At 34.9% G+C, this 24754-nt stretch overlaps 4 protein-coding genes, 1 long non-coding RNA gene and 2 other non-coding genes across 9 annotated transcripts; 4 read left to right on the top strand and 3 right to left on the bottom strand.

Annotated features, from left to right (window-relative positions):
- Positions 1-13: 13 nt before the first annotated feature.
- On the top strand, positions 14-2777 carry LOC111460086 (primary amine oxidase 1-like). The gene is made up of 4 exons (XM_023103182.1): positions 14-1183; positions 1263-1376; positions 1884-2431; positions 2558-2777. Exons 1-4 carry the CDS (start codon positions 35-37, stop codon positions 2712-2714), a joined length of 1968 nt encoding a protein of 655 aa, XP_022958950.1. The 5' UTR covers positions 14-34; the 3' UTR covers positions 2715-2777.
- A 144-nt stretch (positions 2778-2921) lies between these two features.
- TRNAH-GUG lies at positions 2922-2993 on the bottom strand. The gene has a single exon. It is a non-coding gene; the product is annotated as a tRNA-His (tRNA).
- A 219-nt stretch (positions 2994-3212) lies between these two features.
- On the bottom strand, positions 3213-3284 carry TRNAH-GUG. The gene has a single exon. It is a non-coding gene; the product is annotated as a tRNA-His (tRNA).
- Positions 3285-6546: 3262 nt separating this feature from the next.
- LOC111460088 lies at positions 6547-8778 on the top strand. The gene is made up of 8 exons (XM_023103185.1): positions 6547-6664; positions 6756-6821; positions 6932-7029; positions 7119-7156; positions 7249-7336; positions 7403-7612; positions 7688-7753; positions 8422-8778. The coding sequence occupies exons 1-8, from the start codon at positions 6634-6636 to the stop codon at positions 8596-8598; spliced, it is 774 nt and encodes a 257-aa protein (XP_022958953.1). The 5' UTR covers positions 6547-6633; the 3' UTR covers positions 8599-8778.
- Positions 8779-9510: 732 nt separating this feature from the next.
- On the bottom strand, positions 9511-12908 carry LOC111460083 (probable linoleate 9S-lipoxygenase 5). Its single transcript, XM_023103178.1, has 8 exons — positions 12243-12908; positions 11922-12162; positions 11500-11835; positions 11318-11403; positions 11121-11228; positions 10750-11054; positions 10404-10667; positions 9511-10312 (listed from the first exon to the last, which is right to left on the bottom strand). The coding sequence occupies exons 1-8, from the start codon at positions 12876-12878 to the stop codon at positions 9544-9546; spliced, it is 2745 nt and encodes a 914-aa protein (XP_022958946.1). The 5' UTR covers positions 12879-12908; the 3' UTR covers positions 9511-9543.
- LOC111460089 lies at positions 11051-12277 on the top strand. Of its 2 annotated transcripts, none has more exons than XR_002713372.1 (3): positions 11051-11577; positions 11934-11992; positions 12133-12277. It is a non-coding gene; the product is annotated as an uncharacterized LOC111460089 (long non-coding RNA). The 2 variants fall into 2 exon arrangements; XR_002713371.1 differs by having other exon boundaries at positions 11443-11577; positions 11692-11992.
- Positions 12909-15040: 2132 nt separating the features above from the next.
- LOC111460087 (vacuole membrane protein KMS1-like) lies at positions 15041-20787 on the top strand. Of its 2 annotated transcripts, XM_023103184.1 has the most exons (9): positions 15041-15226; positions 15331-15469; positions 16038-16249; positions 17399-17477; positions 17637-17924; positions 19416-19573; positions 19815-19931; positions 20070-20249; positions 20324-20787. In XM_023103184.1, exons 2-9 carry the CDS (start codon positions 15409-15411, stop codon positions 20495-20497), a joined length of 1269 nt encoding a protein of 422 aa, XP_022958952.1. In that variant the 5' UTR covers positions 15041-15226; positions 15331-15408; the 3' UTR covers positions 20498-20787. The 2 variants fall into 2 exon arrangements, with proteins under 2 accessions (XP_022958952.1, XP_022958951.1); XM_023103183.1 differs by having other exon boundaries at positions 15041-15469.
- Positions 20788-24754: the final 3967 nt, after the last annotated feature.

Raw genomic sequence — 24754 nt, 5'->3', positions numbered from 1 at the left:
TTTTTAAGTTGAATTTTCCCTCCTCCCTCCCTCCATGGCTCTTCCTCTGTTTCTTCTTCTTGTTCTTCACCTTCATTTCTCCATGGCAGCGCCGCCACCCCATTTCCATCCCCTCGACCCTCTGAACCCGGCGGAGCTCGACCAAATAAGGCTCATTATCCAAAAATCCCACCTGGGAAACCTTCAAAATCTCACATTTCACTTCGTTGACTTGGAGGAACCAGAGAAGAAACATGTTCTTTCCTGGCTCTCTTCCGGTGAACAAAACAGCCACACCCACCTCCACCCCCCGCCGCGTCAAGCCAAGGTTGTGGTTCGTGCGGCGGATTCCACCCACGAGCTAGTTGTAGACCTTGCCACACGGTCGATCAAATCTGACCATGTCTATAACGGCCATGGATATCCTCCTTTCACTTTTCTCGAGCTCTTCCAAGCTAGTAAATTACCTCTCAATTACCCAAAATTCAAAGCTTCCATTCAAAGAAGAGGCTTGAATTTGTCTCATGTTTCTTGCATCCCATTTACAGTCGGCTGGTATGGCGAGAAAACGACCAAAAGGGTTCTAAAAGCTGCGTGCTTTTACAGAGAAGGAACCAGCAATGTCTTCTCCCGGCCAATTGAAGGCATAATTACACTAATCGACGTCGATTCGATGAAAATCATCGACTATTCCGACAGATTCACCGCCCCTTTACTGGAATCAGAAGGCACCGATTACCAATCAAAGAAAACAGAGCACAAATCCACCAATCTCAACGCGACAAAATCCCATTTCACCGTCGAAGGCCATCGAGTAAAATGGGAAAATTGGGTCTTCCACGTGGGGTTCAACGCCAGAGCCGGCGTTATCATCTCGACAGCCTCCATTTTCGACGACGAGAAGAAGAAATTCCGACGAGTGCTTTACAGAGGACATATTTCAGAGACGTTTGTGCCGTATATGGATCCAACAAATGAATGGTACTTCAGAACCTTCATGGATATCGGAGAGTTTGGATTTGGGCGGTCGGCGGACACTTTGCAGCCACTGATTGACTGCCCGGAATCCGCCGAGTATCTCGACGGGTACATGGCCGGCGCCGACGGTAGAGCACAGAAGGTAACCAGAGCAATCTGTATCTTCGAACGCCAATCAGGGGACGTTTTATGGAGACATACAGAGATCAATATTCCTGGAAAAGTGGTGAGGAGAATTCCGATGATTCTTCACAAAATTCTTGTAAATTTTGTTTTTTTTTTTAAAATTAATTATTGTTTTGCAGATTAGACGAGGGGAGGCGGAGAGGAGCTTGGTGGTTCGAATGGTGGCAAATGTTGGAAACTATGACTATGTTCTTGACTGGGAATTCAAAAGGAGTGGCTCTATTAAAATTGGGGTATTCCCTTTCTTCCCCTTAAATCATTATTATTTATTTTAATATTTTATTTTAAATGTGTCAAACAAGACATATTGTTATCTCCCTACCACCCCTAAATCATGTGGCTTAAACGAGCTATTTTGTGACACATCTGTGTTATATAATAGGGCGAGTGTTTCGTGATGAGTGTATCGGCCTATCTCGGGCGACTTCCTTTTAAATATATATTTTTAAGCATAGTATCGAATTACATGTGTCACACTGATGACGAGTGTTTCGAGACAAATGTCTCGAGCTGTCTCGAGTGACTTTCTTTTAAATGAATTTTTAATGACAGTATCGGACGACATAAATGTGTTAGTGTTGTGCGTGACCCTTATGTCGGAGGTTGGATTATGCACCCCTTAAAATTTAAAAAGTTTTATTAATACCCTCCGACAGAGTGGAATAATATTTTTTATTTTTTTAATACAAAGGAGAAAGTGGAATTATATTTTTTTTTATTAAATTGATGTGGGTTGGCAGATAGCTTTAACGGGGCTTTTGGAGGTGAAGGCCACACCGTACAGAAACAAGGTAGATATAACGGAAGAAACATACGGAACTCTGATCGCCGCCAACACGGTGGCCGTCAACCACGACCACTTCCTAACCTACTACCTTGACCTCGACGTTGACGGCACCGACAATTCCTTCGTCAAAGCCAAGTTGACTACGCAAACGCCGACAACGAAGGTCAACGCCACGTCACCCCGGAAAAGTTACTGGAAAATTAACAGAGAGACCATCAAAACCGAAGCTGAAGCCAAGCTTCAGCTGAGCTCCGTCCCAGCCGAGCTCTTGTTTGTAAACCCCAATAAGAAGACGAAGATTGGGAATCCGGTTGGCTACCGGCTCATCACCGGACAACCGGTTAATTCCTTACTGGCCGACGATGACTACCCTCAAATCAGAGCGGCTTACACCAAGTACCCGTTATGGGTGACTCCTTATAACAAGTCGGAGAGATGGCCGGTCGGGTTTTACGCCGATCGGAGCCGTGGTGATGATGGCTTAGCTGTTTGGGCCAAAAGGTAAATAAATTTCAAATAATTAAAATATATTTTTAATAATTGATTTTTTTTAAAAACTTAAAAAATATTCTTACAAAACATTAATATCCTTAATTTTTTATTAAAAAATTATCCGTAATTTTGCAGAAATAGGAGAATCGAGAATAGAGATATTGTTGTGTGGTACACGGTGGGGTTCCATCACAGCCCTTGCCAAGAGGAGTTTCCGGCGATGACGGCTCTCCATGGCGGTTTCGAGCTCCGACCAGCTAATTACTTTGATAGAAATCCTTTGCTTAAATAATAAAATTCAAAATTGTGTTATTTTATAGATAATTGAATTAACATATGAAGCTCTATTTAAAAAATAAATAAATTTATGGTTCTTTTAGAGCCTTGTAAAGAATAAAGGAATGAATTTGTACTTTTAATTTCAATTATATATGCGCCAAAAAAAATATTTTAAATTTAGTTTGTAATAATTAAAATTTATAAAATATATATATGTGCGTGTGGCTGCTGGGATTCGAGCCCAGGTCTCCACGGCCACAACGTGGAATTCTCACCACTAAACTACAGCCACTTATATACTGTAATTTTATTATTAATAATTAAAAAACAATTTTGGATTATAATAATTAAAATTCAAACCTATATTAAACTAAACTCCAAAATTTTGAATTATTTTGGATTATAATCATTTTTACTAGCTTCGATAACGGGCCATGTCATCGATTGTCATCCGGCCCAAATAGAGCCCAATAAACTGGGTAAGAAGCAAAACTCAAAAAACTAATTATTATGTGGCTGCTGGGATTCGAGCCCAGGTCTCCACGGCCACAACGTGGAATTCTGACCACTAAACTACAGCCACTCGTAGAATTAATAAAAATTTGAAGAAAAAAATTATAAATATCGAATTATAGATTCTCAACTAATAACGATAATTATTTAAATTCTAAAATTTTATATTAATATCTATTAAATTTTCATTTTCATTTATATCCCAGTATTCATTTAGTTGATCATTAAATATATTAAAAAAATTCCACTAAAAACAATATTTTAAAATCTGATCACAGATATTCACCGCTATTATATTGAATTCTCGCCATTTACATATTTGTCATCTATTTATCAATAAATACAAAACACGAAACATCTCAAATGTCAATGGTTTAATCTCTGACCTTATTAAAAAAATTAAATACATAATTGTTTTTTTTAAATACATAATTTTTTTTTTAAGACTATCATTGATTTAACTGATAATTTTAATTTTGGAAAAGACTTTTCTTAAGATATTCTTCTAATATTTATTGGAAATTTTAAAGTAAAAGAAATATATATATATATATATATAATTTAAACAATTGTGTGGATAATGTTGAAATGCTGTTGCTGATCTGCCTATCCAACTGCTCTTTGTCTCCCGATTTTTTAAATACTTTATTTAATTCTGTAATTTTATATCCAATTATAATTTAAGGTGTCATTTTTTAATATAATAAAGTTCGTTGTCAAATATTTAATAAAATTAACGAATAAATAGGTTTTTTGAAAAAATAAATCACACGACATTTAATTAGATTAAAATGAAATATCAAAAAAAAAAAAAAAAAGTTAAATTAACAATTAAGTCTTTATCACCGTCCAAGTAATAATCCCAATATTATGATTAAAAAAATGCACATAAAACAAAAATTGAGACTTACGTTAAAAATAAAGTATAAAGTCCACTTATCAAAATATATAATTTAAAATTATAAGAGTTGGTGCCTACATCCATCACCCATGCTAAAAATACAATTTTATACCTTAACTTTGCATTTAATTACTAAAATACTTTACTCCCTCCATCAAACATTTTTTGATAAATTTAATTTTGTATTTATCGAGTAACTTTAAATAATTTTTGACTTTTTCTCTAGAAATGTCTATCTAGCACGTGGAGTTGTAATCCCGTGGGGCCCACTTGAATCGGGGCAAAATATCGAGTAAGAGAGTAAAGAGAGCTTTATTTCCCTCTTTCAATAGACGATACAGACATGCTCTGGTGGCCCCGGCCTCTACCTCTATTTCTTAGCTAAATAGGGTGTCCTCATCTCTGTCCTTGCCTCGGTTTCTAGAAAAATTAGATTTTTTTTTTATTATTATTATTATTCTTTGCACGGTTAGGAATTGAAACAGAAAGCCGATAGGAAAACTTCTTGACTCAACCCATCAAGTTATTTGTTAAAGATATTTAGTACTAAACTATAGTTTATCATATATATCATATTTAATATTTTATTATAAAGCAAATATGTAGATATTTGTCTTCTGACCCTTTCCATATTATTGTAATTTGTTTGATTATAAATAGATAACTTTCACATCATTTAGGTGCAGTGGATTAAGCAAACATTCTCATTATTATTTTTTTATCCAACAAATCGATAACACTGGATATATATATATATTCACGTGTTTATTAGACACAATTTCAAATTTAAAAAATCAAGAATTTAATTCACATTCTTAAAGTTTAACACTTCATAATCATAACATTAAAATTAAAGACTAAATTAATTTTTTATTTATCGTGTGAAATTATATTTATATCTATTTGAACCCTAAAAATTTTAATTTTTAACCGATTGGTTAATTTATTAGGCACAAATTTAAAATTGGATTAAATTCTGAATAAAAAAATTTATAAGTAGTTTATAAATGTATTAAATTTGTAATGAAATAATAATATTTTATATATATTTGAAATTATTGGTTACTTTTAAACATTTTATATAATTTAAAAAGATAAGAAGTAAGGTTAATAATGGGTTACGTAACACACAAAGTCACAATCCACGTCCCATCCAGAATTAATTATGGAACACTCAATTTTGTTGCTTAATTATCTAATCCAATTAATTAATTAATAATATTTTTTCTTTAATAATTGCAATTATTTAGGAATACGTCACTCCCAAATAATATATACAATAAGGTTAGTTTTTATGTAATATATATTATAAAGTTAATTTCACATTATCTGTAAATATCTTATAAAATTTTGTTTTTATTCGTTTATTTTTTTCATTCTTTCATCATCACTTTATATAATATTGTATGATAAATACGATGTAAATAAAAATTATAAACGCTTTACTGTAATAAATGACATAAATGTGTCACGTGAGGGATTATTTCTTAATTTCATCCGGTAATAAAAAATGTGAAATTTATATCTAAATATGCAATTGATTAATTTATCAATTATTTGAGAGATATGATATGAACCAAGAGACAATATGATTCAATGAATATGTGAAAAAAATATTGTTTAAATTATCGAAAGATATTTCAATTCATGCCAGAATAATGAAATTTTATGTTATAAATTTTGGGTGAATTACAATTTAGAGTTATTGTATTTCAATAATATATTTTAAGATTTTTTATTTACTCTAGGGTTGACCGTTAAGTATGAATGATACAACTTTTGGAATATCTTTAATAGTTTCTGAGGCTATATAAAGCCATGTATGCTGTATTTGTAAGAGACTCGGAAAATATAGTAAAACAAGTCTGTGTGCTCGTGCTTGTGTGCTCGTGCTTGAGAAGTAATTTGAATTTCAAACCATGTTCGTGTACAAATTAATCTGAATCTTACTCTTCTAGGAGTGATTTCACATCTAAAAAAAAATATAATTATTATTATTTTTAAAAAATTGGATGAATTTTGATTCCACGTGGGTGGTTGAGTTGGGTACGAAACTCCGAGTTGGACACGTGGTTCGGAACGGCGTAGGTTCGTCTCGTCCAGGCAGTGGTCAACATCAAACCGCGTGGCTGGGTCCCATTCCAACTCGGCACACCAATCCGGATAAATTAAAACCAACCCACCCTCCAACAGTAAATAATCTAACCCCAATCCTAACCCTAACCTAAACCCACACCATATGCCTTAGCTCCGTACTGATTTATTTTTATTTATAATGTAAATAAATAAGCCCGGTTGTTATTATATTTTAAACCTTGATTTTTTTAAATTATAATAAAAATGAGGAGGCTGACTCAGCATGTTCACGCGCGTCGTTATCCGAGCGCGTGTACCTCGCACCTTTCCCTATATATTCCACTCGTATTCCCTCCCCTCTTCGCTCCCTCTGCTTCTCTCTTGCTTCTTCTGAACTCTCTGTTTTGCTCTGTTTTGCTCTGTTTCGCCTCCATTTTCAGCCATGGCTTCTTCTTTGGATTGCCTCCTTTTCGGTAGCTTGTTGTTGTTGTTCTTCTTCTTCTTCTTGTCCTCCAAGATTTTAGGATTTAAGATTTAAGATTCTTCCTCTCTTTTTTCGTACAGATTTGGATGACACACTGTACCCTTTCAGCACTGGAATTGCAGCTGCTTGCAAGAAAAACATCGAAGGTTTCTGAAAAATGTTTTGTTTTTTCATGTTCTTGTTGGGTTTTAAGGTTTAACACTGATTTTCTCCAAATAACGATTAAGATTTTGACTGGCGGCGTTGATTGTGACAGATTTTCTCATCGAGAAATTTGGATTCCCGAAAACCCAAGCTCCGATTCTCCGGACAGAGCTTTTTAAAACATACGGCAGCACTCTGGCTGGTTTGCGAGTAATTTCCCGATCATTAACAAATTAAAAAAAAACATACTCTGTTCTAAACTATACGCTAATTCTTTTGGGTGATTTGATTATGTGCAGGCATTGGGCTATGACATTCATGCCGATGATTACCATGAGTAAGAGAATAAAAAACAAAAACCCACTTGTTTCGATTAAGACAAACAATGATCGTTAAATTTAATGTCTGGTTTGGTGTTTTGGGTTTCAGTTTCGTGCACGGGAGGCTGCCGTACGACCGGATCAAACAGGACTTTCAGCTCCGGCGTCTCTTACTGACCATTCCGCAAAGAAAAATCGTAAGTTTGACTTTTCTGATGAAACTTTTATAATTTAAAATTGATAAATCTCTGTTTGATCCATAGATATTCACGAATTCCGACATGAAGCATGCGACCGAAGTGCTCGGTCGATTGGGCTTAGAGGGTTGTTTCGAGAAGATCATATGTTTCGAGACGATGAATCCAAATCTTCCGACGGCGACTCGGCCGAACGAGTTTCCGGTCGTTCTCAAGCCGTCGATGGACGCCATGAGAATCGCTCTAGACGCCGCCGACATTGACCCCCGTCGTACGGTACGCCCGCCGTCGTAAAACGAAATTTCCTTTAAACTCAACCGTTTATTGATTAGTTTTGTTCGTTGTTCGCAGCTGTTCCTCGACGACAGCGTCCGCAACATCGCCGCCGGAAAAGCCATCGGCCTCCGTACCGTTCTGGTAAGAAATTTCCCCCCTTCGCCTATTTTAAAACGTGTTAATTTCCTATTTTTGTACCTACCAAAATTATTTTCAATAAATACCCATTTTACCACATTTTTTTTTCTTCCCAAATATTTATTTTTAAAATTAATTACATTTAATCCTCTCCACGTTTTAAAAGTGGATCCTTTGTCTAAAATCGTTAGTTGGGTCGATTCAACTTTCAAAAAAATGTGGGAGTTTTTCAGGTATGCGAGCGTTCAAACTACTTTTATATAATTTCAAGCTCATATGTAAAGACGGGTCGAATAAATAAAAATTATTATTTTAAAATTAAATAATTATTACTATGATAATATTATAAGTGATCAAGAAGTTGCCCAAAAGCTTCTCTTACTTTATTAGTGTGTAGTGGAGAATGAATTTACTCTAATTATTGGGGAAAAAAATCTTATTACACGTGGCGTCTTCTAATTTGTCCAAAAAGTACTCCGCCAAATGGGTGGGAACGTGGAATCGTCATCTTATCCATGTTCGATGTCACTCAGATAGTGGAGCCACGTCATCAATATCCACTATTAAAAGAAATAAAAATCAAATTTAAATTACAAAATTACCCTTGTAATAAATTTATTACAATATAAGTTAATTTTAATTTTAATTTTTTTTTTTTTTGTTAAATGAAGGTGGGAAAATCATCGAAGAGTAAGGAAGCGGATTATGCGATGGAGACGGTGCATAATTTGGCACAAGTAGTTCCAGAGATACGGGTAGCTATAGAATCAAACAGTGGCAATGAAATGATCAATCGGAGTCGGAGCGAAGTTGATTTGGTTCTCATGTCAACAACTGTCGGTGCTTAGATTATGTAAATGATATTACGCAATAATGGTGTTAGGTGGGACCCCGTTTTGTACATAGGTGGCCCTTTCTAATTAAGTGCATCTCGATAGTCTTGTAAGCTATCAAGCGCCATAAAACTGTTCCTCGTTGTAATAGTTAGGTGTATTAATAAATAAATGAAAATGTACTTTTCTTAAAAATGTGTTATTGTTTTAGTTATTTCAAGTAATATTAAGATGGTGTAAAAAATAAAGACGTCAGATTTACTCTAAATAATATATATTTTTTAAATCGGGTATAAGAAAAGGAACGTGCAGAGCTTTCTCCCCGTTAACTAAATAGATTAGGGGACATGATTATATTCCTCGTCCTATATATATATATTATATATATCTTACATTTTTAATGGAAATTATATTGATAAATGAAGGAAAAAAAACATATACAAAAAAATTGGGAAAAAATTGTATGTTGGAAACTTTATCGGACAAATTTCTATCGATAATTCAGCTCAAATTCCATTAAAAATAAAAGGAGAATTTCGTGAGGATAAAGATTAAAATAAGAGACAAGAACGCTTCAATCCCATTAAAAATAAATGGAGAATTTCGTGAGGATAAATATTGAAATAAGAGACGGGGACACTCCAATCCCATTGAAAAGAACTGAAAATGTTCGAAGATTGAAATAAGAAATGGGAACGAAAACCGGGAACGTTTCCCCTAGGTGGTTCAGGACATCTATAATAATAATAAAAAAATCCATAATTAATTCCTAACTAAAAAAAATGTTGTACCCTTTTAAATTTCAATATTATCTAATAAGTTTTTAAAAATATTTAATTTTTTCCTAGAAATTTATTAAATATTTAAAAGGAAAGAAATTCGAATATTTTTTTATAATTTAATTTAGAGTATATTTTATTTTATTTTTAATATTTAATTAATTTAAAGAAGGAAGATGTTTCAGATGGAAACGCTATTTGGTATCCCTCTAGCATTGAGGCCTTCTTCCTCGTAGAAATTCGAGGTATTTGGGAACAGAAATGTGTACGGCAAATTCACCGGCCCAACTCGATTCCTCCATTTTTCATCCTTGTTCATCATCATAATCTTCTCTTCAATCTCCCGCAGCCGATCCCCAAATCTCTCAAACGCCGCCGCTGCTTCTTCATCGGATGTCCAATCCGGCGTATCTCTCTGCCCTAGATAAATCTCGTCCACCGAATGTCGAGATAAACTCTCAATCAGCGACACGCCGAGGAGTGTTTGTAGCTGCGCTGTTATCGTCTTCAAGTAAGCTAAATCCGGGTCCGTCTCCAGCTCTTTGAACTCCGGCGTTCCTGGTTCCGGCATGAACCGTCGGCTTACTGTTGGCCGGTTCGGGAGGTACCCGGCGTAGGGGTATTGCCCGAAGTTCACAGCGGCGTGTAGGGCTGATGCGATCCAAATTATGATGGTGCATGATTTGATTAGGTCTTCTCTTGTGTCCATTTTCGGCCACCATGGTTCGTCTTTCAAATCCCCATGCCCGACATTGCGAAGCTCTGTCCACCATGATTGAACTTCTGTATCTTCTTCAACCATTTCATCTGATTCGTAGTATAAAGAACAATATTCTATAACCCATTTCTCAATTGCAGACCAGATCTCGAGCCCATCGACGGCATAAGGATAATCCTCTATCAGAAGCTTGAGGCCATGGGGGCTACTTGGATCGGGAATCGCCACTCCTCTGCAAATGGGGTATGAGAATTTAATTTTCTAGTCATGTTTATGAAATTTAGGATTAGGAAATTGATTTTGGCTGAAATGAACACAACCACCTCTTGATTAGATCTGTTGGGAGTGCATGATCTGTGAAAACCCAGTTTTTATAAAGAACTGCTGACATTTCCATGGCATATTTTCCTGGGAATACAGTGGTTTCGAAAATTCCACCAGCATTTATGAGAATTTGTCTAGCCATGGCGTTAATGTTCATTGTGTCCCTGAAATGTGGGTGAAGAAGCTTGTAGATTGGGTGCATAACACTTAGTTGTCTGTTTGTTGCAATGATGAATGGCTCTATCACGGCATGAGTGTTCAGCCTGTAAATGCAGTAAATTAGTCAAGGAAGATAATGAATCCTGTATGTTGTTTTGATTGTTCTAGGATTTTATGTTACAATACCAATGGCTGATCAACTGGTGATAACCAGAATCGTTCACGGCGACATAAGCTTTAGCCAACTGCCAAACCGATCCCTCGACACCGCTTTCTGCAGGAGTGAAAACTTTGCTCACAGCTCCATGATGATCACCTTGTGGGTGTGGCAGGCTTAGTTCAATAGCTAATGGCTTCAAGATGCCATTGTCCTGCAGAAGGAGGAGTGTTCGGGTAGCGTATGTCTTTGTGGATGTCGAGTTTATTCTACTGATGTATGGCATCAGTGAATCATGATGATCCAGAATGAAAAGCTTGTTCATATCCAAAGCCTGATCATCAAGAAACATAAGATCAAGATATGCAGTTTAAGGAGATGAATGAAGTATGTGCAATACCTGATGAACAGTGAGCCCATTCAAGTGCTCTGCTATGTGTTCTTCTGTAATGGAACTATTCTGCTTCCCATATGTTTTAGAATCCAACTTGCTGACTGGAGGGAACTCCTAGAGAGCAACATTTTAAAGTGAATTACGAATGAAATGAGCCTCAGGGGATCTAGTAAACAATGTTATGGATATTAAGCGTGTCGTACTTCGAGTCGACGAATGACAACCGGGTTAACTCCAGCAAGCATTTCTCGACCGAACTCCTCGTCTGTCCTCCAAGCTGTTTTGCTCTCTGGAATTAGTATAATTTAACATTCTATTAGAGCATTTCGAAAACTCGACATCGTAGAGTTCGATCTGAGTGAGAGCGTAGATCATATTTGCATACCTTTGATCACATCAGGCACGGGAAACTTCAGAAATTGGCGGCCATCGGAACGCATCAGCTCCCTAAACAGCTGCCAAGGTACCAGCTCCCTCACGCTGCCTAGTATTTCATTTGGTAGAGTCATTCCTCCTTCATAAAGATCCATAACATCTTGGAAGGAATCAAACTCATTAACATTTTTGTCACATAAAGATTTGATCTCTGGGAGCAATGCCTGAACAATGGACTTCAAACCATAAGCTAGAAAATCCGAGAATTTCAGGTTCCGAAACTGCTCGTCTCTCGGCACGTAAACATCTAAACTCAACAGAGGCAACCTACATTCACAGCATGGATCTGTAAAACACAACCAAGTCAATGATAAGTTACAAGTTTACTAGCAACCCACATGATAGAATTGATTGAAAGTTCATAATCTGAACCTGTTTTTGCAGGTTTTCGACCGGTTCGTCCTCGTCGCGGATAAGGAAACCCGCTCGAGCCACCAAGAACGGTACGTACATACTTCTTTCCCGAGTCTGGCATTCCAAGATCATTGTAGTAAGCATAGTCATAAACTCTGTCCCACTCCTTAAGCTCTCCAACGCCATTCCCACGGAGATTAACAAGCTCTTCTTCTCTGTATTTCCGCAGTGGCTCAGGCGTTTCACTTGGAAGATAACTCTAACAAAATCATTTCATGGCTTTAGAATCAAAATTTTGTGCACCCAAAATGAAGAATCTAAGCACAGACCAAATGTTACCTTGTTGGAGAAAAAGACACGGTCGTAAGCATAGCGATGAACAGGGTAAACCCAAGAATTGCAGACGAAATGAACAGAGCCGCCATGGCCGGGAACATCCTGCAAAGTCACTGTCTTCAAGTAAAACTGGCTCCGATGATTGTTTCTAATGATGAAAGCTTCCGGTACTCCCATACTCTCCTCCCATTCAAAGAAAACTCTCAGCTCAATCTCCTCCGCCGTTAACGACCGCGTCACCGTCGTTGTCCACTTCTCCAGTTTCCCCACTCCTAATCTTTCTCCTGAATCAGGCAGATTCGAGCTGATGAGCTGAATGGAAACGCCATTTCCGAAGAAATCATGAACTCGATCGAGAATCGAAGCCTTAACATCTTTGAAGTCGAGGAGGCACTTTTTCATAATCACCACTGTGCCTCTAATTCTCTTCCCTCGGCCATGGCCGCTGCCATAGCCGAACTTCATCAAGTTTCTGGAGAAAAACTCCTCCAAGAGCTTCTGAAGCATCTCCACGCCAGGACAGACACCCATTGTCAACTGAAACAGAGCAATGAAAGAAGAAGCCTGCAACAATGGGTGAGGGAGAACAACAAAATTACTGGATTGATTGGAAGCTCTCTGTTGGCTGTTGCATTGCATTTAACAGAAGTAAAACAGAGCACTAATGAAATTAATTATTTTTTTTTAATATTAATTTATATTTCAAAATTTTTATAAATGACTATGATAAAATTTTCCTTTTCAAAAGAGTTACATTAGAATTTTCTTTAACGTGGAGATTAAGGAATGGGTTAAAGATAAATCACATATTAGACCTTTTAATTGATAATTATTATTTAATTTTTTTTTTTTTTTAAAAGTTATTAAGCTTTGCCTCCATGAGAGGATAGTGTAGGATGCCCTCCTTTTCTTGTCCTTTTCTTGTCACGGACGGGAAGCATATTAAGGTTTCAAACATGTTTATTTAACATGTGAGGTCCCGAGAGGAGAACGAAAACAAAACATTTCTTTTAAAAGTGAAAACTTCTCCCTAATAGATGGAGACTGATATCAATACGTAACATACTTACCAAAGCAGACCAAAACAAACAATCATTTTATTCTTCTTTTTCTCAACATCTTCAATACAATTCTTTAAATGTGAGTGACGTTCGAGTGCAGGTATATGTAAAGTCAAGTAGATGCAATTGATGCCGATGGGATACAACTTGTCCAGTGTATCGGCCCACTCCAAAAATGGTGTGAGAAAGGAGAGAGCGAAATATACATACATATATATATATATATTTAAATTATTTAATTATCATGACTATGAATATTATTTTAAAAATGGTGTAGAAGTAATTTCAAATGGGAGATTATTCATTCAAATTAAAGAAAATAAATGAAAGTTTATTATTTTCAAAAGTTAATATTTAAAATATTTGTTTCTAATTTAGGTGGGCCTAGGCCCAAGTGGCGATAAAGGACAATCCAATAGGGACATGCAAGATACTCTGATGCTCCTACAATCCATTTGGGCTTAGTTTTGGTCGGCCCAAAAGTTCAAGAGTTCAGAGGTTTATTTTTATTTTATTATTTTTTGTGTTCCCACCGATGGTACCAACCCAAATTATAAGAGTAATAATGAAATAATTAGTTGGTGCTAAGTCTATTATAAATTATAATTATTTATTAATTAGCTAGTTTAATGATGAAAACCTTTGTAAAAGAAGCTTGAGATTGATTATACTTATAATTTCAAATAGTAAACATTTCGAGATAATTAATGGCTCTAAAAATCTACCACCCGAACAATTGTACTCGTTCTAAAAAATGGTCCAACTCAATCCACTAGTAACAATTTTTGCTGGATGAAAGTCACACATCGGTTAATTTAGGGAATGATCATGCGTGAATACTCTGTCCATTGGTACGAAGCCCAAATCAAAGTCATGAGAGCTCAAAGTAGATAATATCATATGATTGTGGAGAGTCGTGTTCGTTTAACAAATTTATTTAAGAGTACTTTTCCAATTTTCATTGAGATTTTTTTTTTATATATAAAATTTTCATTAATGAATTTTAAAAAAATTTATGAGTATTTATTTAATTTTAACTTCCCAAGTTGGGTATTCCGTGCAAGAAAACTAAAATACTTTAATATATATATTTTTTAAATTTTTTAATATTTTAGTATATTATTAATTTATTAAACGATACTAGAATACAAAATAATTATTGAAAAAAAAAAAGGGTTAAAATCAATTATTATATAATAAATATGCATACAAAACAATTATTTTTTTTTTATAAAAATAAATATATACGAGCCTTTTAAAATTTTAAATCGACCTTCTTGTAAGGTAATTTTAATGTGACTGATTTTCCCTTTTTTGCAATTACAATAACATTGTCGTTCTCAAAATATCAAAAGTCAAAATGACATGACGGGGATAAGTTTCATTATCGAGAGAATAATCGAGATCACCTTCTAAAACTCATAAATGACTGCTCGTAACTTGGGCTCATCATTCTATACTCACAGAAAGGAAAAACAAGTCGTTTATCTTTTAGTAGCTACCGGTTTACTAAGTTAATTGTCTCCCTTTTTTTGGTCGTATTCATCGGTATATAGTAAAAAATATTAATACAATTTTTAAAAGTTAAGTATATTTTTTAATAGTAAATATAATATATATATTTATATTTTAGTTTTAACAATATTGAAATTTTATTTAAAAAAATTAAAATTTTTGTATTTTTTTTTTATTTTTTATTACATAACGTTTTATTTACATTTACCAAGGAACAATCTGACAAACATTTTCTCAAAATTGGGGGAAAATAAATATCGATCGAGGAAAGAACCAAAGATTCGATCTTGGAGGGGCGAATGAAGACGCGATAAACTCAGCAGAGAGGATTTTCGTGCCAAAAACGCCTTTGATTTCCCTCTCTTTCTCTCTCTCTCTATCCTCCCTTTGTTTTCCGATCTTCAAGAACAGGTGCTGTATTTTGAATTTTTGCTATCTGTTTTTTCCTCTCGATTCTCGTCATGATGCTTGTCGATCTCTGATCTGGATGTTACCATTTTTTTTTTTAATACAAGAGAAAACGATAGCAACTAGATTTTTTTTTCTCTCCGTTTTCTCCCTTTCGATACGGTCTTCCAATTGCTGTTCGCGGAATGGGGACTGTTGAAGAAGCAGCTTCCATTGCTTCTCATGATTCTGAAGTATCCATTTCAGGCAAGTATTCCTGTCTCTCGTAATTTATCTTTTGTTCGGCCGAAGCATTGATACAAGAAAAGTTGAAGGAAATTAGGGCCTTCTAATTTGGAAGTTTGTTTTAATCATTTAGTATTTCATTGATAGATTTTGATGCTAAGACTCGTATCTGCAAGAAGGGTAGTTGATGTTGTAATTGGAGCCTTGGGTTTATATATTGTTTATATTGTCATTATTGTTAACTTTTAAGAGAGAATTGAGGCTGGTGATTGGCTGAAGTGTGTTAATGAAGTGAAATGCATTTGTTAATGCGTGGTAAGGGGCTTTGATTGATTGGCTTTACTGGTTAATTGCAAACGAGCGTGGAAACATGAATATTAGTTCTGGATCTATTGGAGTTTCAAAACTGAAATGTATCTGTGTCTTGCTTCTTCAGTTCCGATTTGTGTCCGAGGATTTACTGTTTTAGTTGTTGCTTTCACTTGACTTTTTATGGAACTAACGAGAATGCGTATTCTCTCGTATTCAACCTAACTTGGGATCGTTCACATTGGATTTTATTTCCTGATGAAGTTACCATAATTTGCAGAGCTAAGTAGAAAGCAAAAGGAAGAACTCGAAAATTTGACATTGGTTACTCAACCATTCAAAACATTGAAGTTTTTCATTTTGGGTGTTCTTCAATATAGCAAACGCTCGATTGCATACATTTTAGCGAAAGGTGGTTGGTTTTTGCTCTTACACTTGATTATTGGGGTAGCTGGAATTTTGATTTTGACTATCGAAGGGCCACATGAGAAGGTATCTCTGCCTGTTTGTATTCATGTTAGCTTCAGATTTTCACTTATTTCAACACTGTGTGTGTATTTATGCATCTGCAAGTTTTACTTTATGTTGGATAAACCATGATAGTCTGTTCCTGCCGTAATGTGGAAGCATCTTTGTGATTCGATACGGTATATTAGTATGGCAGCCTTCTGGATGTATATTCTATATTTTATCAACATTTTTCTAGGTTTACTATTTGTGGATTTAATGCCGTACCATCTCAAATGTGATGAGTTCTAAGAAAACGATTGCCTTATGATATTGTTTTATCATGGATGCCCACGAGTGATGTTCTGTAACGGCCCAAGCTCACTGTTAGCAGATATTGTCCTCTTTGAGCTTTCCCTTTCGAGCTTTCTCTCAAGGTTTTTAAAACGCGTCTACTAGGGAGAGGTTTCCAACCCTTATAAAAAATGCTTCGTTCCCCTCTCCAACCAATGTAGGATCTCAAATGTTCTGTGAATAAAAGTCGTATATTTAAATTCCTGCCTATTTGTGTAGGCTCTTGAGAGTTACTATATTTATAGCTTTGAAAATTCTGTCACAATGTTTATACACCACATGTATAATCGATGAGGTTGGGGCATGCACTATTTTGTGGGGACTTTGGGTAGAGGGAAACAACAAAATTTTTAGAAGATGTGAGAGTTCTTATGGCAGTTTTTGATCCTTTGTTAGATTCCATGTTTCGAGGCTCTTTTGTAACTAGTTAGTTTGGAGCCCCTTCTTGTAGTCTGTCTCCTTTTTGTGGACTTTTTCCTTCTTTTGTATGCCCATGTATTCTTTCATTTTATCTGAATGAAAGTCAAGTTTCTTCATTAAAAAAAAAAAAAAAAAGGAAAGAAAGAAAGAAAGAAAGAAAATCAAATCCAGTAGAAATGCCATATTACAGAAGAGATTGAAACTTGTAAGTATTTAGAGGAATTGTTAAGATGGTGGATAGAGAAGAGATGTAGGATGTCCTAATCAAACTGTTCTTCATAAACTACCCTGTTCCTCCTTTATATTCAGGAAGTCGATTTATTTCTGTTCTTGACATTATTGGCTTTTTCCTATTGATTCGTCCACTGCCTTCCAGTTTTGAGCAATCATTTTATCAAATAAATCCTCTGTGTTTTGCAGCATGTTGAGGAGATTGTGAAATACTTTGACTACGGCTTGTGGTGGGTGATCCTTGGAGTTGCATCATCAATTGGTCTTGGTAATTAATGTTGTTTGGTTTAAATGATGGTTAGCAGTGCTGATTATTGTTGCTTCTTTGGAAAAGACAACATTTTTCTGTGATATTTAGATTGCATCTTTCTGTTATGATCAAGATTGTATTTAGTGTATTATTTCACTCCCTATCATTTACTTTCAGGGTCTGGTCTGCATACTTTTGTCCTGTATCTTGGGCCTCACATTGGGTTTTTCACAATAAAGGCGGTGCAGTGTGGTCGAGTGGACTTGAAGAGTGCCACTTATGACACAATACAATTGAAAAGAGGCCCATCGTGGCTCGAGAAGGATTGTTCAGAATTTGGACCTGCAGTTTTCACATCACAAGTCCCACTCAGCAGCATATTGCCAATGGTTCAGATAGAGGCAATTCTGTGGGGTATTGGGACCGCCCTAGGAGAGCTTCCTCCTTATTTTATCTCAAGGGCAGGTATGAGAAAATAAGTACTTATTAGTATTCCTAAAAGTTATAATGTCATTTCCTCCTTATTTTCTAGTGATGTTTACATGATTCTTGATAATGGGGGTGATATCATTCATTCCTCTTGAATGATAATAGATGGTATAGAAGCACGAGTATGAAAAAATCTATTTGAACTTTGTGAACATGTTGATTACTTTAGTTGAATGTCTGTCGTGATCTGAAATGGTTCAAACTTCTTTGTGATCTTTTTCCCAATGGGAGAGACAAATTCTTGATATATCATCTAATATTCGATGCATTCAAATTTTTTAAACATATCGATTACTTTAGTTGAATGTTTACTGCAATCTTAAATATTTCAAACTTTTTTGTGATCTTTTACCAATTGGAGATGTAAAATTCTTTCTCACTACTACAGCCTTTTCGTGATATTAATAATTGGAAAGGTCTCCTCTAGTTTACGCTGGGTGGGGGATCCCTCTTCTCCTATCTAATCAATGATGTGCTATCATGGGAAGGAACTATTGGGCGACATTTGGCTTCAAGGTCATCATGTAGTTAGTTTTAGCTTATGATTAATTGGCTTAGAGATCCCATATTGGTTAGAGAGGGGAATGAAACATTCTTTATGAGATCTCGTATTGGTTAGAGAGGGGAATGAAACATTCTTTATGAGATCTCGTATTGGTTAGAGAGGGGAATGAAACATTCTTTATGAGATCTCGTATTGGTTAGAGAGGGGAATGAAACATTCTTTATGAGATCTCGTATTGGTTAGAGAGGGGAATGAAACATTCTTTATAAGGGTGTGGAAACCTATCTCTAGTAGATGCGTTTTAAAAACCTCGAGGGGAAGCCCGAAAGAGAAAACCCAAAGAGGACAATATCTACTCGCTGTGGGTTTGGATTGATACAAATGGTATCAAAGCCAGGCACTGAGTGGTGTGCCAGCGAGGTCGCTGGACCCCCAAGGGGTGGATTGTAAGATCCCACGTTGGTTGGAGAGGAAAGTGAAGTGTTCCTTATAAGTGTATGGAAACCTCTCCATAGTAGACATGTTTTAAAATTGTGAGGCTGACAACGATACATAACGAGCGCGGACAATATCTGCTAGCGGTGGGGCTTGGATGTTTACAATTGGTATCGGAGCCAGACCTCGGGCGATCTGCCAAGGAGGAGGCTGAACCCCGAAGGGGAATGGACACCAGGCGTTGTGCCAGCGAGGACTTCTTTTTTAAACCTTTCTTTTGTCAAGATGATGATAGAGAATAATGAAAGAGCAGAGACTGTATTGACAAACCGGAGCTCGCTCTAGTTTTTAATTTGAACTTTGCGATCAGTGCTATGTTTTAGACCAACAATACCAGTCTGTGAACTGAAATAGTCCAATCGCAAAATAACATGTTCTAGTATGTTTATTGTTTTGCTGCCGTACTTTTCTTGGCATTGCTGCTATGCTTTTCATATCTGTTCAAATATATTTCTTCCATTATGCAGCACGCCTCTCCGGTGGCAGATCAGAAGCAATGGAAGAACTCAATGCCTCTTCGAGAGAAACTAATGGATTCATTCCAACATACTTAAATAGAGTGAAGCGATGGTTCCTTTCACACGCTCAACATTTGAATTTCCTTACTATTCTACTGCTTGCTTCGGTTAGTCAAGACTTTATTCTTTCATGTTTTTTTGCCACTGCTTGCTAGTTTCATGTGATGTTTCTCCCTTCATGTTAAGTTGTTCAATGGAACACATTGTAAAGCAAATACATTTTGGTACCAACCACCTGCCTCGGTTATTAAACATCTTATTCGATTTTCGAGAGTTGTCTCGTAGCTAGTCTTAATGCCCAGACTTGTTCAGAGAAATGAAAGTACGCTCATTTCTACTATCTTTCAGGTTCCAAATCCTCTGTTTGACTTGGCGGGCATTATGTGTGGACAATTCGGTATTCCTTTCTGGGAATTCTTTTTCGCTACGCTCGTCGGAAAAGCCATTATCAAAACTCACATCCAGGTTTGTAAAGGTTCTATATCTTGACTTGGTTTGCAAGGAGCTAAGTTATTATCAATCTATAAACTTCTGCACTTTCTGAACGCTACTCAATCCCTTCTACATCCTTTGATAGCTCTGTGTTTATCATGTCCTGTGCAGACCATTTTCATCATTGCCGTTTGCAACAATCAACTTCTTGATTGGATAGAAAACGAACTAATATGGATACTCAGCTTCGTGCCTGGATTTTCATCGGTCTTGCCCGAGCTCATTTCGAAGCTCAATGCAATCAAAGCTAAGTATCTGAAAGCGCCATCTCATGCGGCCACTAATGTCAAGGTAACTCTCTGAACATCCTGTTGATCTGTTTGCCTGAGCTTGTCTCTGCTAAAATGGGCCATTGTCACATTCAGGCCAAATGGGATTTCTCAGTTTCATCCATCTGGAACACTATAGTATGGCTCATGATCATGAACTTCTCTGTCAAGATTATGACTTCAACTGCCCAAAGGTACTTGAAGCAACAGCAAGATGAGGAGCTGGCTGCGTTGACGAACAAAGTTCCTGCATCAGCATGCTCGAATTAACCCGGTTCTAATGTCATCTCTTTTATCACTCATATACTTTACTAAGATTTAGCATCAACTGTTTCGATTCGAGTAATCGAGGATATGTCTGGAGAGAAGAAACATTGTTTTAGAAAGCTGTTTAGAATAGGAAAGGTGCTATCCATGATATGTAGTGTCATAAACCCAGTTCTGATTGGGGGGAGGGAACCGTTACTTTGGGTAATTATATTAATTTACCCACTGTTAGTTAACCATTGGAAACATACATCATTATTCATTCTTAATCCCAGACATATTGTGATTCATTACTGCCTAAATCGCCCATTTTTATTCTTGAAGCGTTCTAAAGCTACTTTTGGAGTAGAAGAACGATTAATGAAAAGTTTATGTAATGGAACATCGTTCTTTTAGATTCATCTAAGTTTCTTGGGTCATGGTCACTACCTAATCGCTCATTTTTATTTTTGAAGCGTTCCAAAGCTACTTTTGGAGTAGAAGAACGATGAATGAAAAGTTCATGTGATGGAACGTCGTTCTTTTAGATTCATCTAAGTATCTCGGGTCACAGTCATAGCCTAATAGCTCCTTTTTATTCTTGAAGCATTCCAAAGCTACTTTTGGAGTAGAAGAACTTTGACATGGTGGAACATAGTTCTTTTAGATTCATCTAAGTATCTTGGGCCACGGTCACAGCCTAATCGTTCGTTTTTATTTTTGAAGCGTTCCAAAGTTACTTTTAGAGTAGAAAAACGTTGAATAGAAAGTTGACGTGATGGAACTCGTTCTTTTAAATTTATCTAAGTATCTCGGGTGACGGTCCGGTCACCTCAACTTTTGAGCAAAATTTGAGGAGTACATATATATATATATATATATATATATATATATATATATATATATATTATATAGTTTAGCGTGATTCCAGGTGATTTCATGTGGGAGAGATGAAGAGTTGGTTCTGAAATTTGTCTTATATTATGAGTTGTATTTTCCCTTTATATTTAATTATTTGGTCACCAATCATGGCCTCTCATCTGATGACCTAAACAAAGATGCTGTTTTCTGCACATAAAACAATTTAGTATAAGATTTCCTAAACGGCTATCAATTAGACACGTCATTTTTTTAAAAAAATTGATTAAAATAATAATAATAATAATTTTGGTGTGACCAATTCCAATCGACTTACTGGAGAGCCCGATGGCGTGCAAACAGTAGGAATTGAAGCTTAAACAATTTAACCATGAATGCTTAGTGTCATAGTCATGCTTGTTGAAAGCGTATTATCTATGGTCGCATATCGGACGTCCCGATTATGCTTGTCCATAGCCACATGCCTGTTCTAAACCCCTTTTACATGGTTTCATCTTAGATAAGTGATTGCTATCTCATGTTGTGTCAATATAGGGATGTATGATCCTTTACCAAAATCATGTCTATACCCGTTAGAGCTAAAATGCCCCAAAATGTACTACATGTGGATGATTAGCTGTCACTTTTTCTTACTCGGGTTATATGCTAGCAAAGCTGTCATTGTTGCTTAATCACTTTTAACTTATAACATTACTTTTTTTCAAATTGTTTTTAACGTATTTCCTCGTTAACGTTTTCTAAAACATCTCTCTCAAATATGACTCAAGACTCGAGCATATGCAGACATTGTTTCCAAGTTTGAATTTTTCACAGTTGACTTTTTAGTTGAGTTTGAATAAGTGTCACACAATCGTTGTCCCGCTGCTGCAAGATTACGATGTGACATTAAGCGAGAATCCTCGTACGTGGCGAATAACCAAATTCCAATCGAATGAAATCTTTAGGATGAATTTTTTGAACCGATAAAAACACCATATAAATACATTTTTAAAAATAATGCCGAAATAAATTGTAATAATTATTTATTGAAAGAATAATACGAATGATTATTGAATTTGTCCAATTACCCAAAGTGGAGAGCTTTGGTGATTTCATTGTCAAGAAGCACTAATAATATTAGCAACAAAATTAAAAAATCCAATGACATAATAATATCTTAATAAATAATTAATTAATTCCAACTATTTAGCTTACTAACGTGTCTAACGCTACACAAAATACTAATAATTATTATCCAACTAGTTCGTCGTCAATTTGAATTTGACTCATTTAACACCTCAAATCCATCGTTAATAAATATTATCCGTTTTAGCTCGTTACGTATTACCGTCAGTCTTACGGGTATAAAACACATCTACCACAGAGAGGTTTCCAGCCCTTATAAGAAACGTTTCCTAAAAAAAAACTAGGAGAGTAAATATGATTTAATTATTATTTTAATTTTTTTTTTAAACAATTTCGAAATTCTAAAAATATTTTTAAAAATAAATGTTTGGTATAAAAATAAAAAAAAATCATTTTATAAAAGTATAATTGAAATATGAGTAAAGTTTAAGGATATTTTAGTAAAAGTCGAAATTTCGGGATGGGTGTGGGGACCACGAAAAAAAAAGAAATGGTAAGTCAGCATCTATTTAATCTGGACCATTGGATTGCTAATTAAAATATATATATATATATATAAAATGAAAGTGTGCATATTTATTTATTTTCTTATAAGATAATATAATGTACGAAAATAAAGTTATGTTATTTGAAAAATAAATAATAAATAAATAAATAAATAATATAAAGTAATGTTGAAATTGGCGTATAGTATATAGGAAGGAATAATGAGAACAAAGAAGGCGGGACTTTTTGTCTTCTTTGCGGGCCCCACCCCTTAAAAAATTTATTATTAAAAAAACATTTCTGGAAGTAGGACCCACTTCACCCCTTTTATATATATATATATATATTATTTAAATAAATAAATATGTTATCCCAACATTTTGGATGGCCATTCCTAAAGACATCTCATCTCCACCGTCCGATCTCTCTCTCTCATGATTGTGATAATAAAAATAGAATAATTAAAGACAATTTTCCCTCCAAAATGTCCTTTATTATTATTTTTTTTTTATAAAAATGCTTCATTAAGTAAATGTTAAATAAAATATATTTTAAAAAAAACAATAAGGGATTAGATTCAAAATTAGGGTTTAAATATTTAAAAAGTATAATTTTTAGCATTTATAATATTATTTTTTTTAAGGGAAAAGTATTTGTTTTGAAAATGATAATATATATATATATATATATATATTAATTAATTAATTAATTAACATTATTATTATTATTATTTTATTTTAATTTGATAAATTAGTGAGGCTATAAATGAAGATATGGTGTGCCCACAAAAAGTGTACATAAGTAATTAATAATGATTTTGAGGTATGACTTTTAAAATATACAGATGGGTGTGGAGAAGCCTATTAAAAAGCTTTCATTTTTGTTTTTGTTTTTTTTTTTAATTCTAACGGGCCCACCATTAGCAGATATGGTCTGCTTTGACTTATTACGTATCATCGTCAAGTTCACGGTTTTAAAATGCATCTACTAAGAAGAGATTTTCATACTCTTATAAGGAACGTTTTGTTCCCCTCTTCAACTGATGGGATCTCACGTTGCGCGGACATACTGCCTAGTGTCTGGCTCTCATACCATTTGTAATAGCTCAAGCTCACTACGAGTAGATATTGTCTGTTTTGACCCATTACATACCGTCGTCAGCCTCATGATTTTAAAACTTGTTTTGAATTGTTTCGAAAACTAAACACTATCCCCATAAACAAACACGAATTATTTTAGCATGTTTTTTCATCAGTTACACGTTCAAACCAAAATCCCTAAAAGGTTATCCAACGCAGAATTACTCAAACTTACATACAATTAATTTTAGGGTTCATACGATCAAGTCACTTAAAAAGAAGGTTCACTTGGTTAGTATAGGACAGTAACTTTCAACTCTTGTTAATATTTCTTAACCTTCATACGACTCATTCACTCAAACGTGACAGCCTACTATTTAGCTATATTAAACATATTATTACAAAGGGTTTAATCATAAACCTTAATTTAATTCACCTTTTCAAGATTCTTTTTTTATTTATTATTATTTTTGGAAGTTTCTAGCCTTTATATATAGACCAAAACTTTGACTTAAAGTTAGGCAAACCTTCCAACCTAATCTTAAAATTATTACAATAAAGTTTGATTTAAATAATGTACGAAGCCTTTTATAATTATTTTCATCTAATTATTTATTTATTTATATTTATATTTTATTTTGAATACTAAATAGTTTCATAATTATTTAATTAATTTATAATTCACTTTATATAATTATAATTATATAATGAA

This window comes from Cucurbita moschata, unplaced genomic scaffold, assembly GCF_002738365.1.
Source record: "Cucurbita moschata cultivar Rifu unplaced genomic scaffold, Cmos_1.0 Cmo_Scf00023, whole genome shotgun sequence".
NCBI lineage: Eukaryota > Viridiplantae > Streptophyta > Magnoliopsida > Cucurbitales > Cucurbitaceae > Cucurbita > Cucurbita moschata.
Note: the sequence above shows the minus strand (reverse complement) of the source record. Positions and strands in the feature narration are given on the sequence as shown.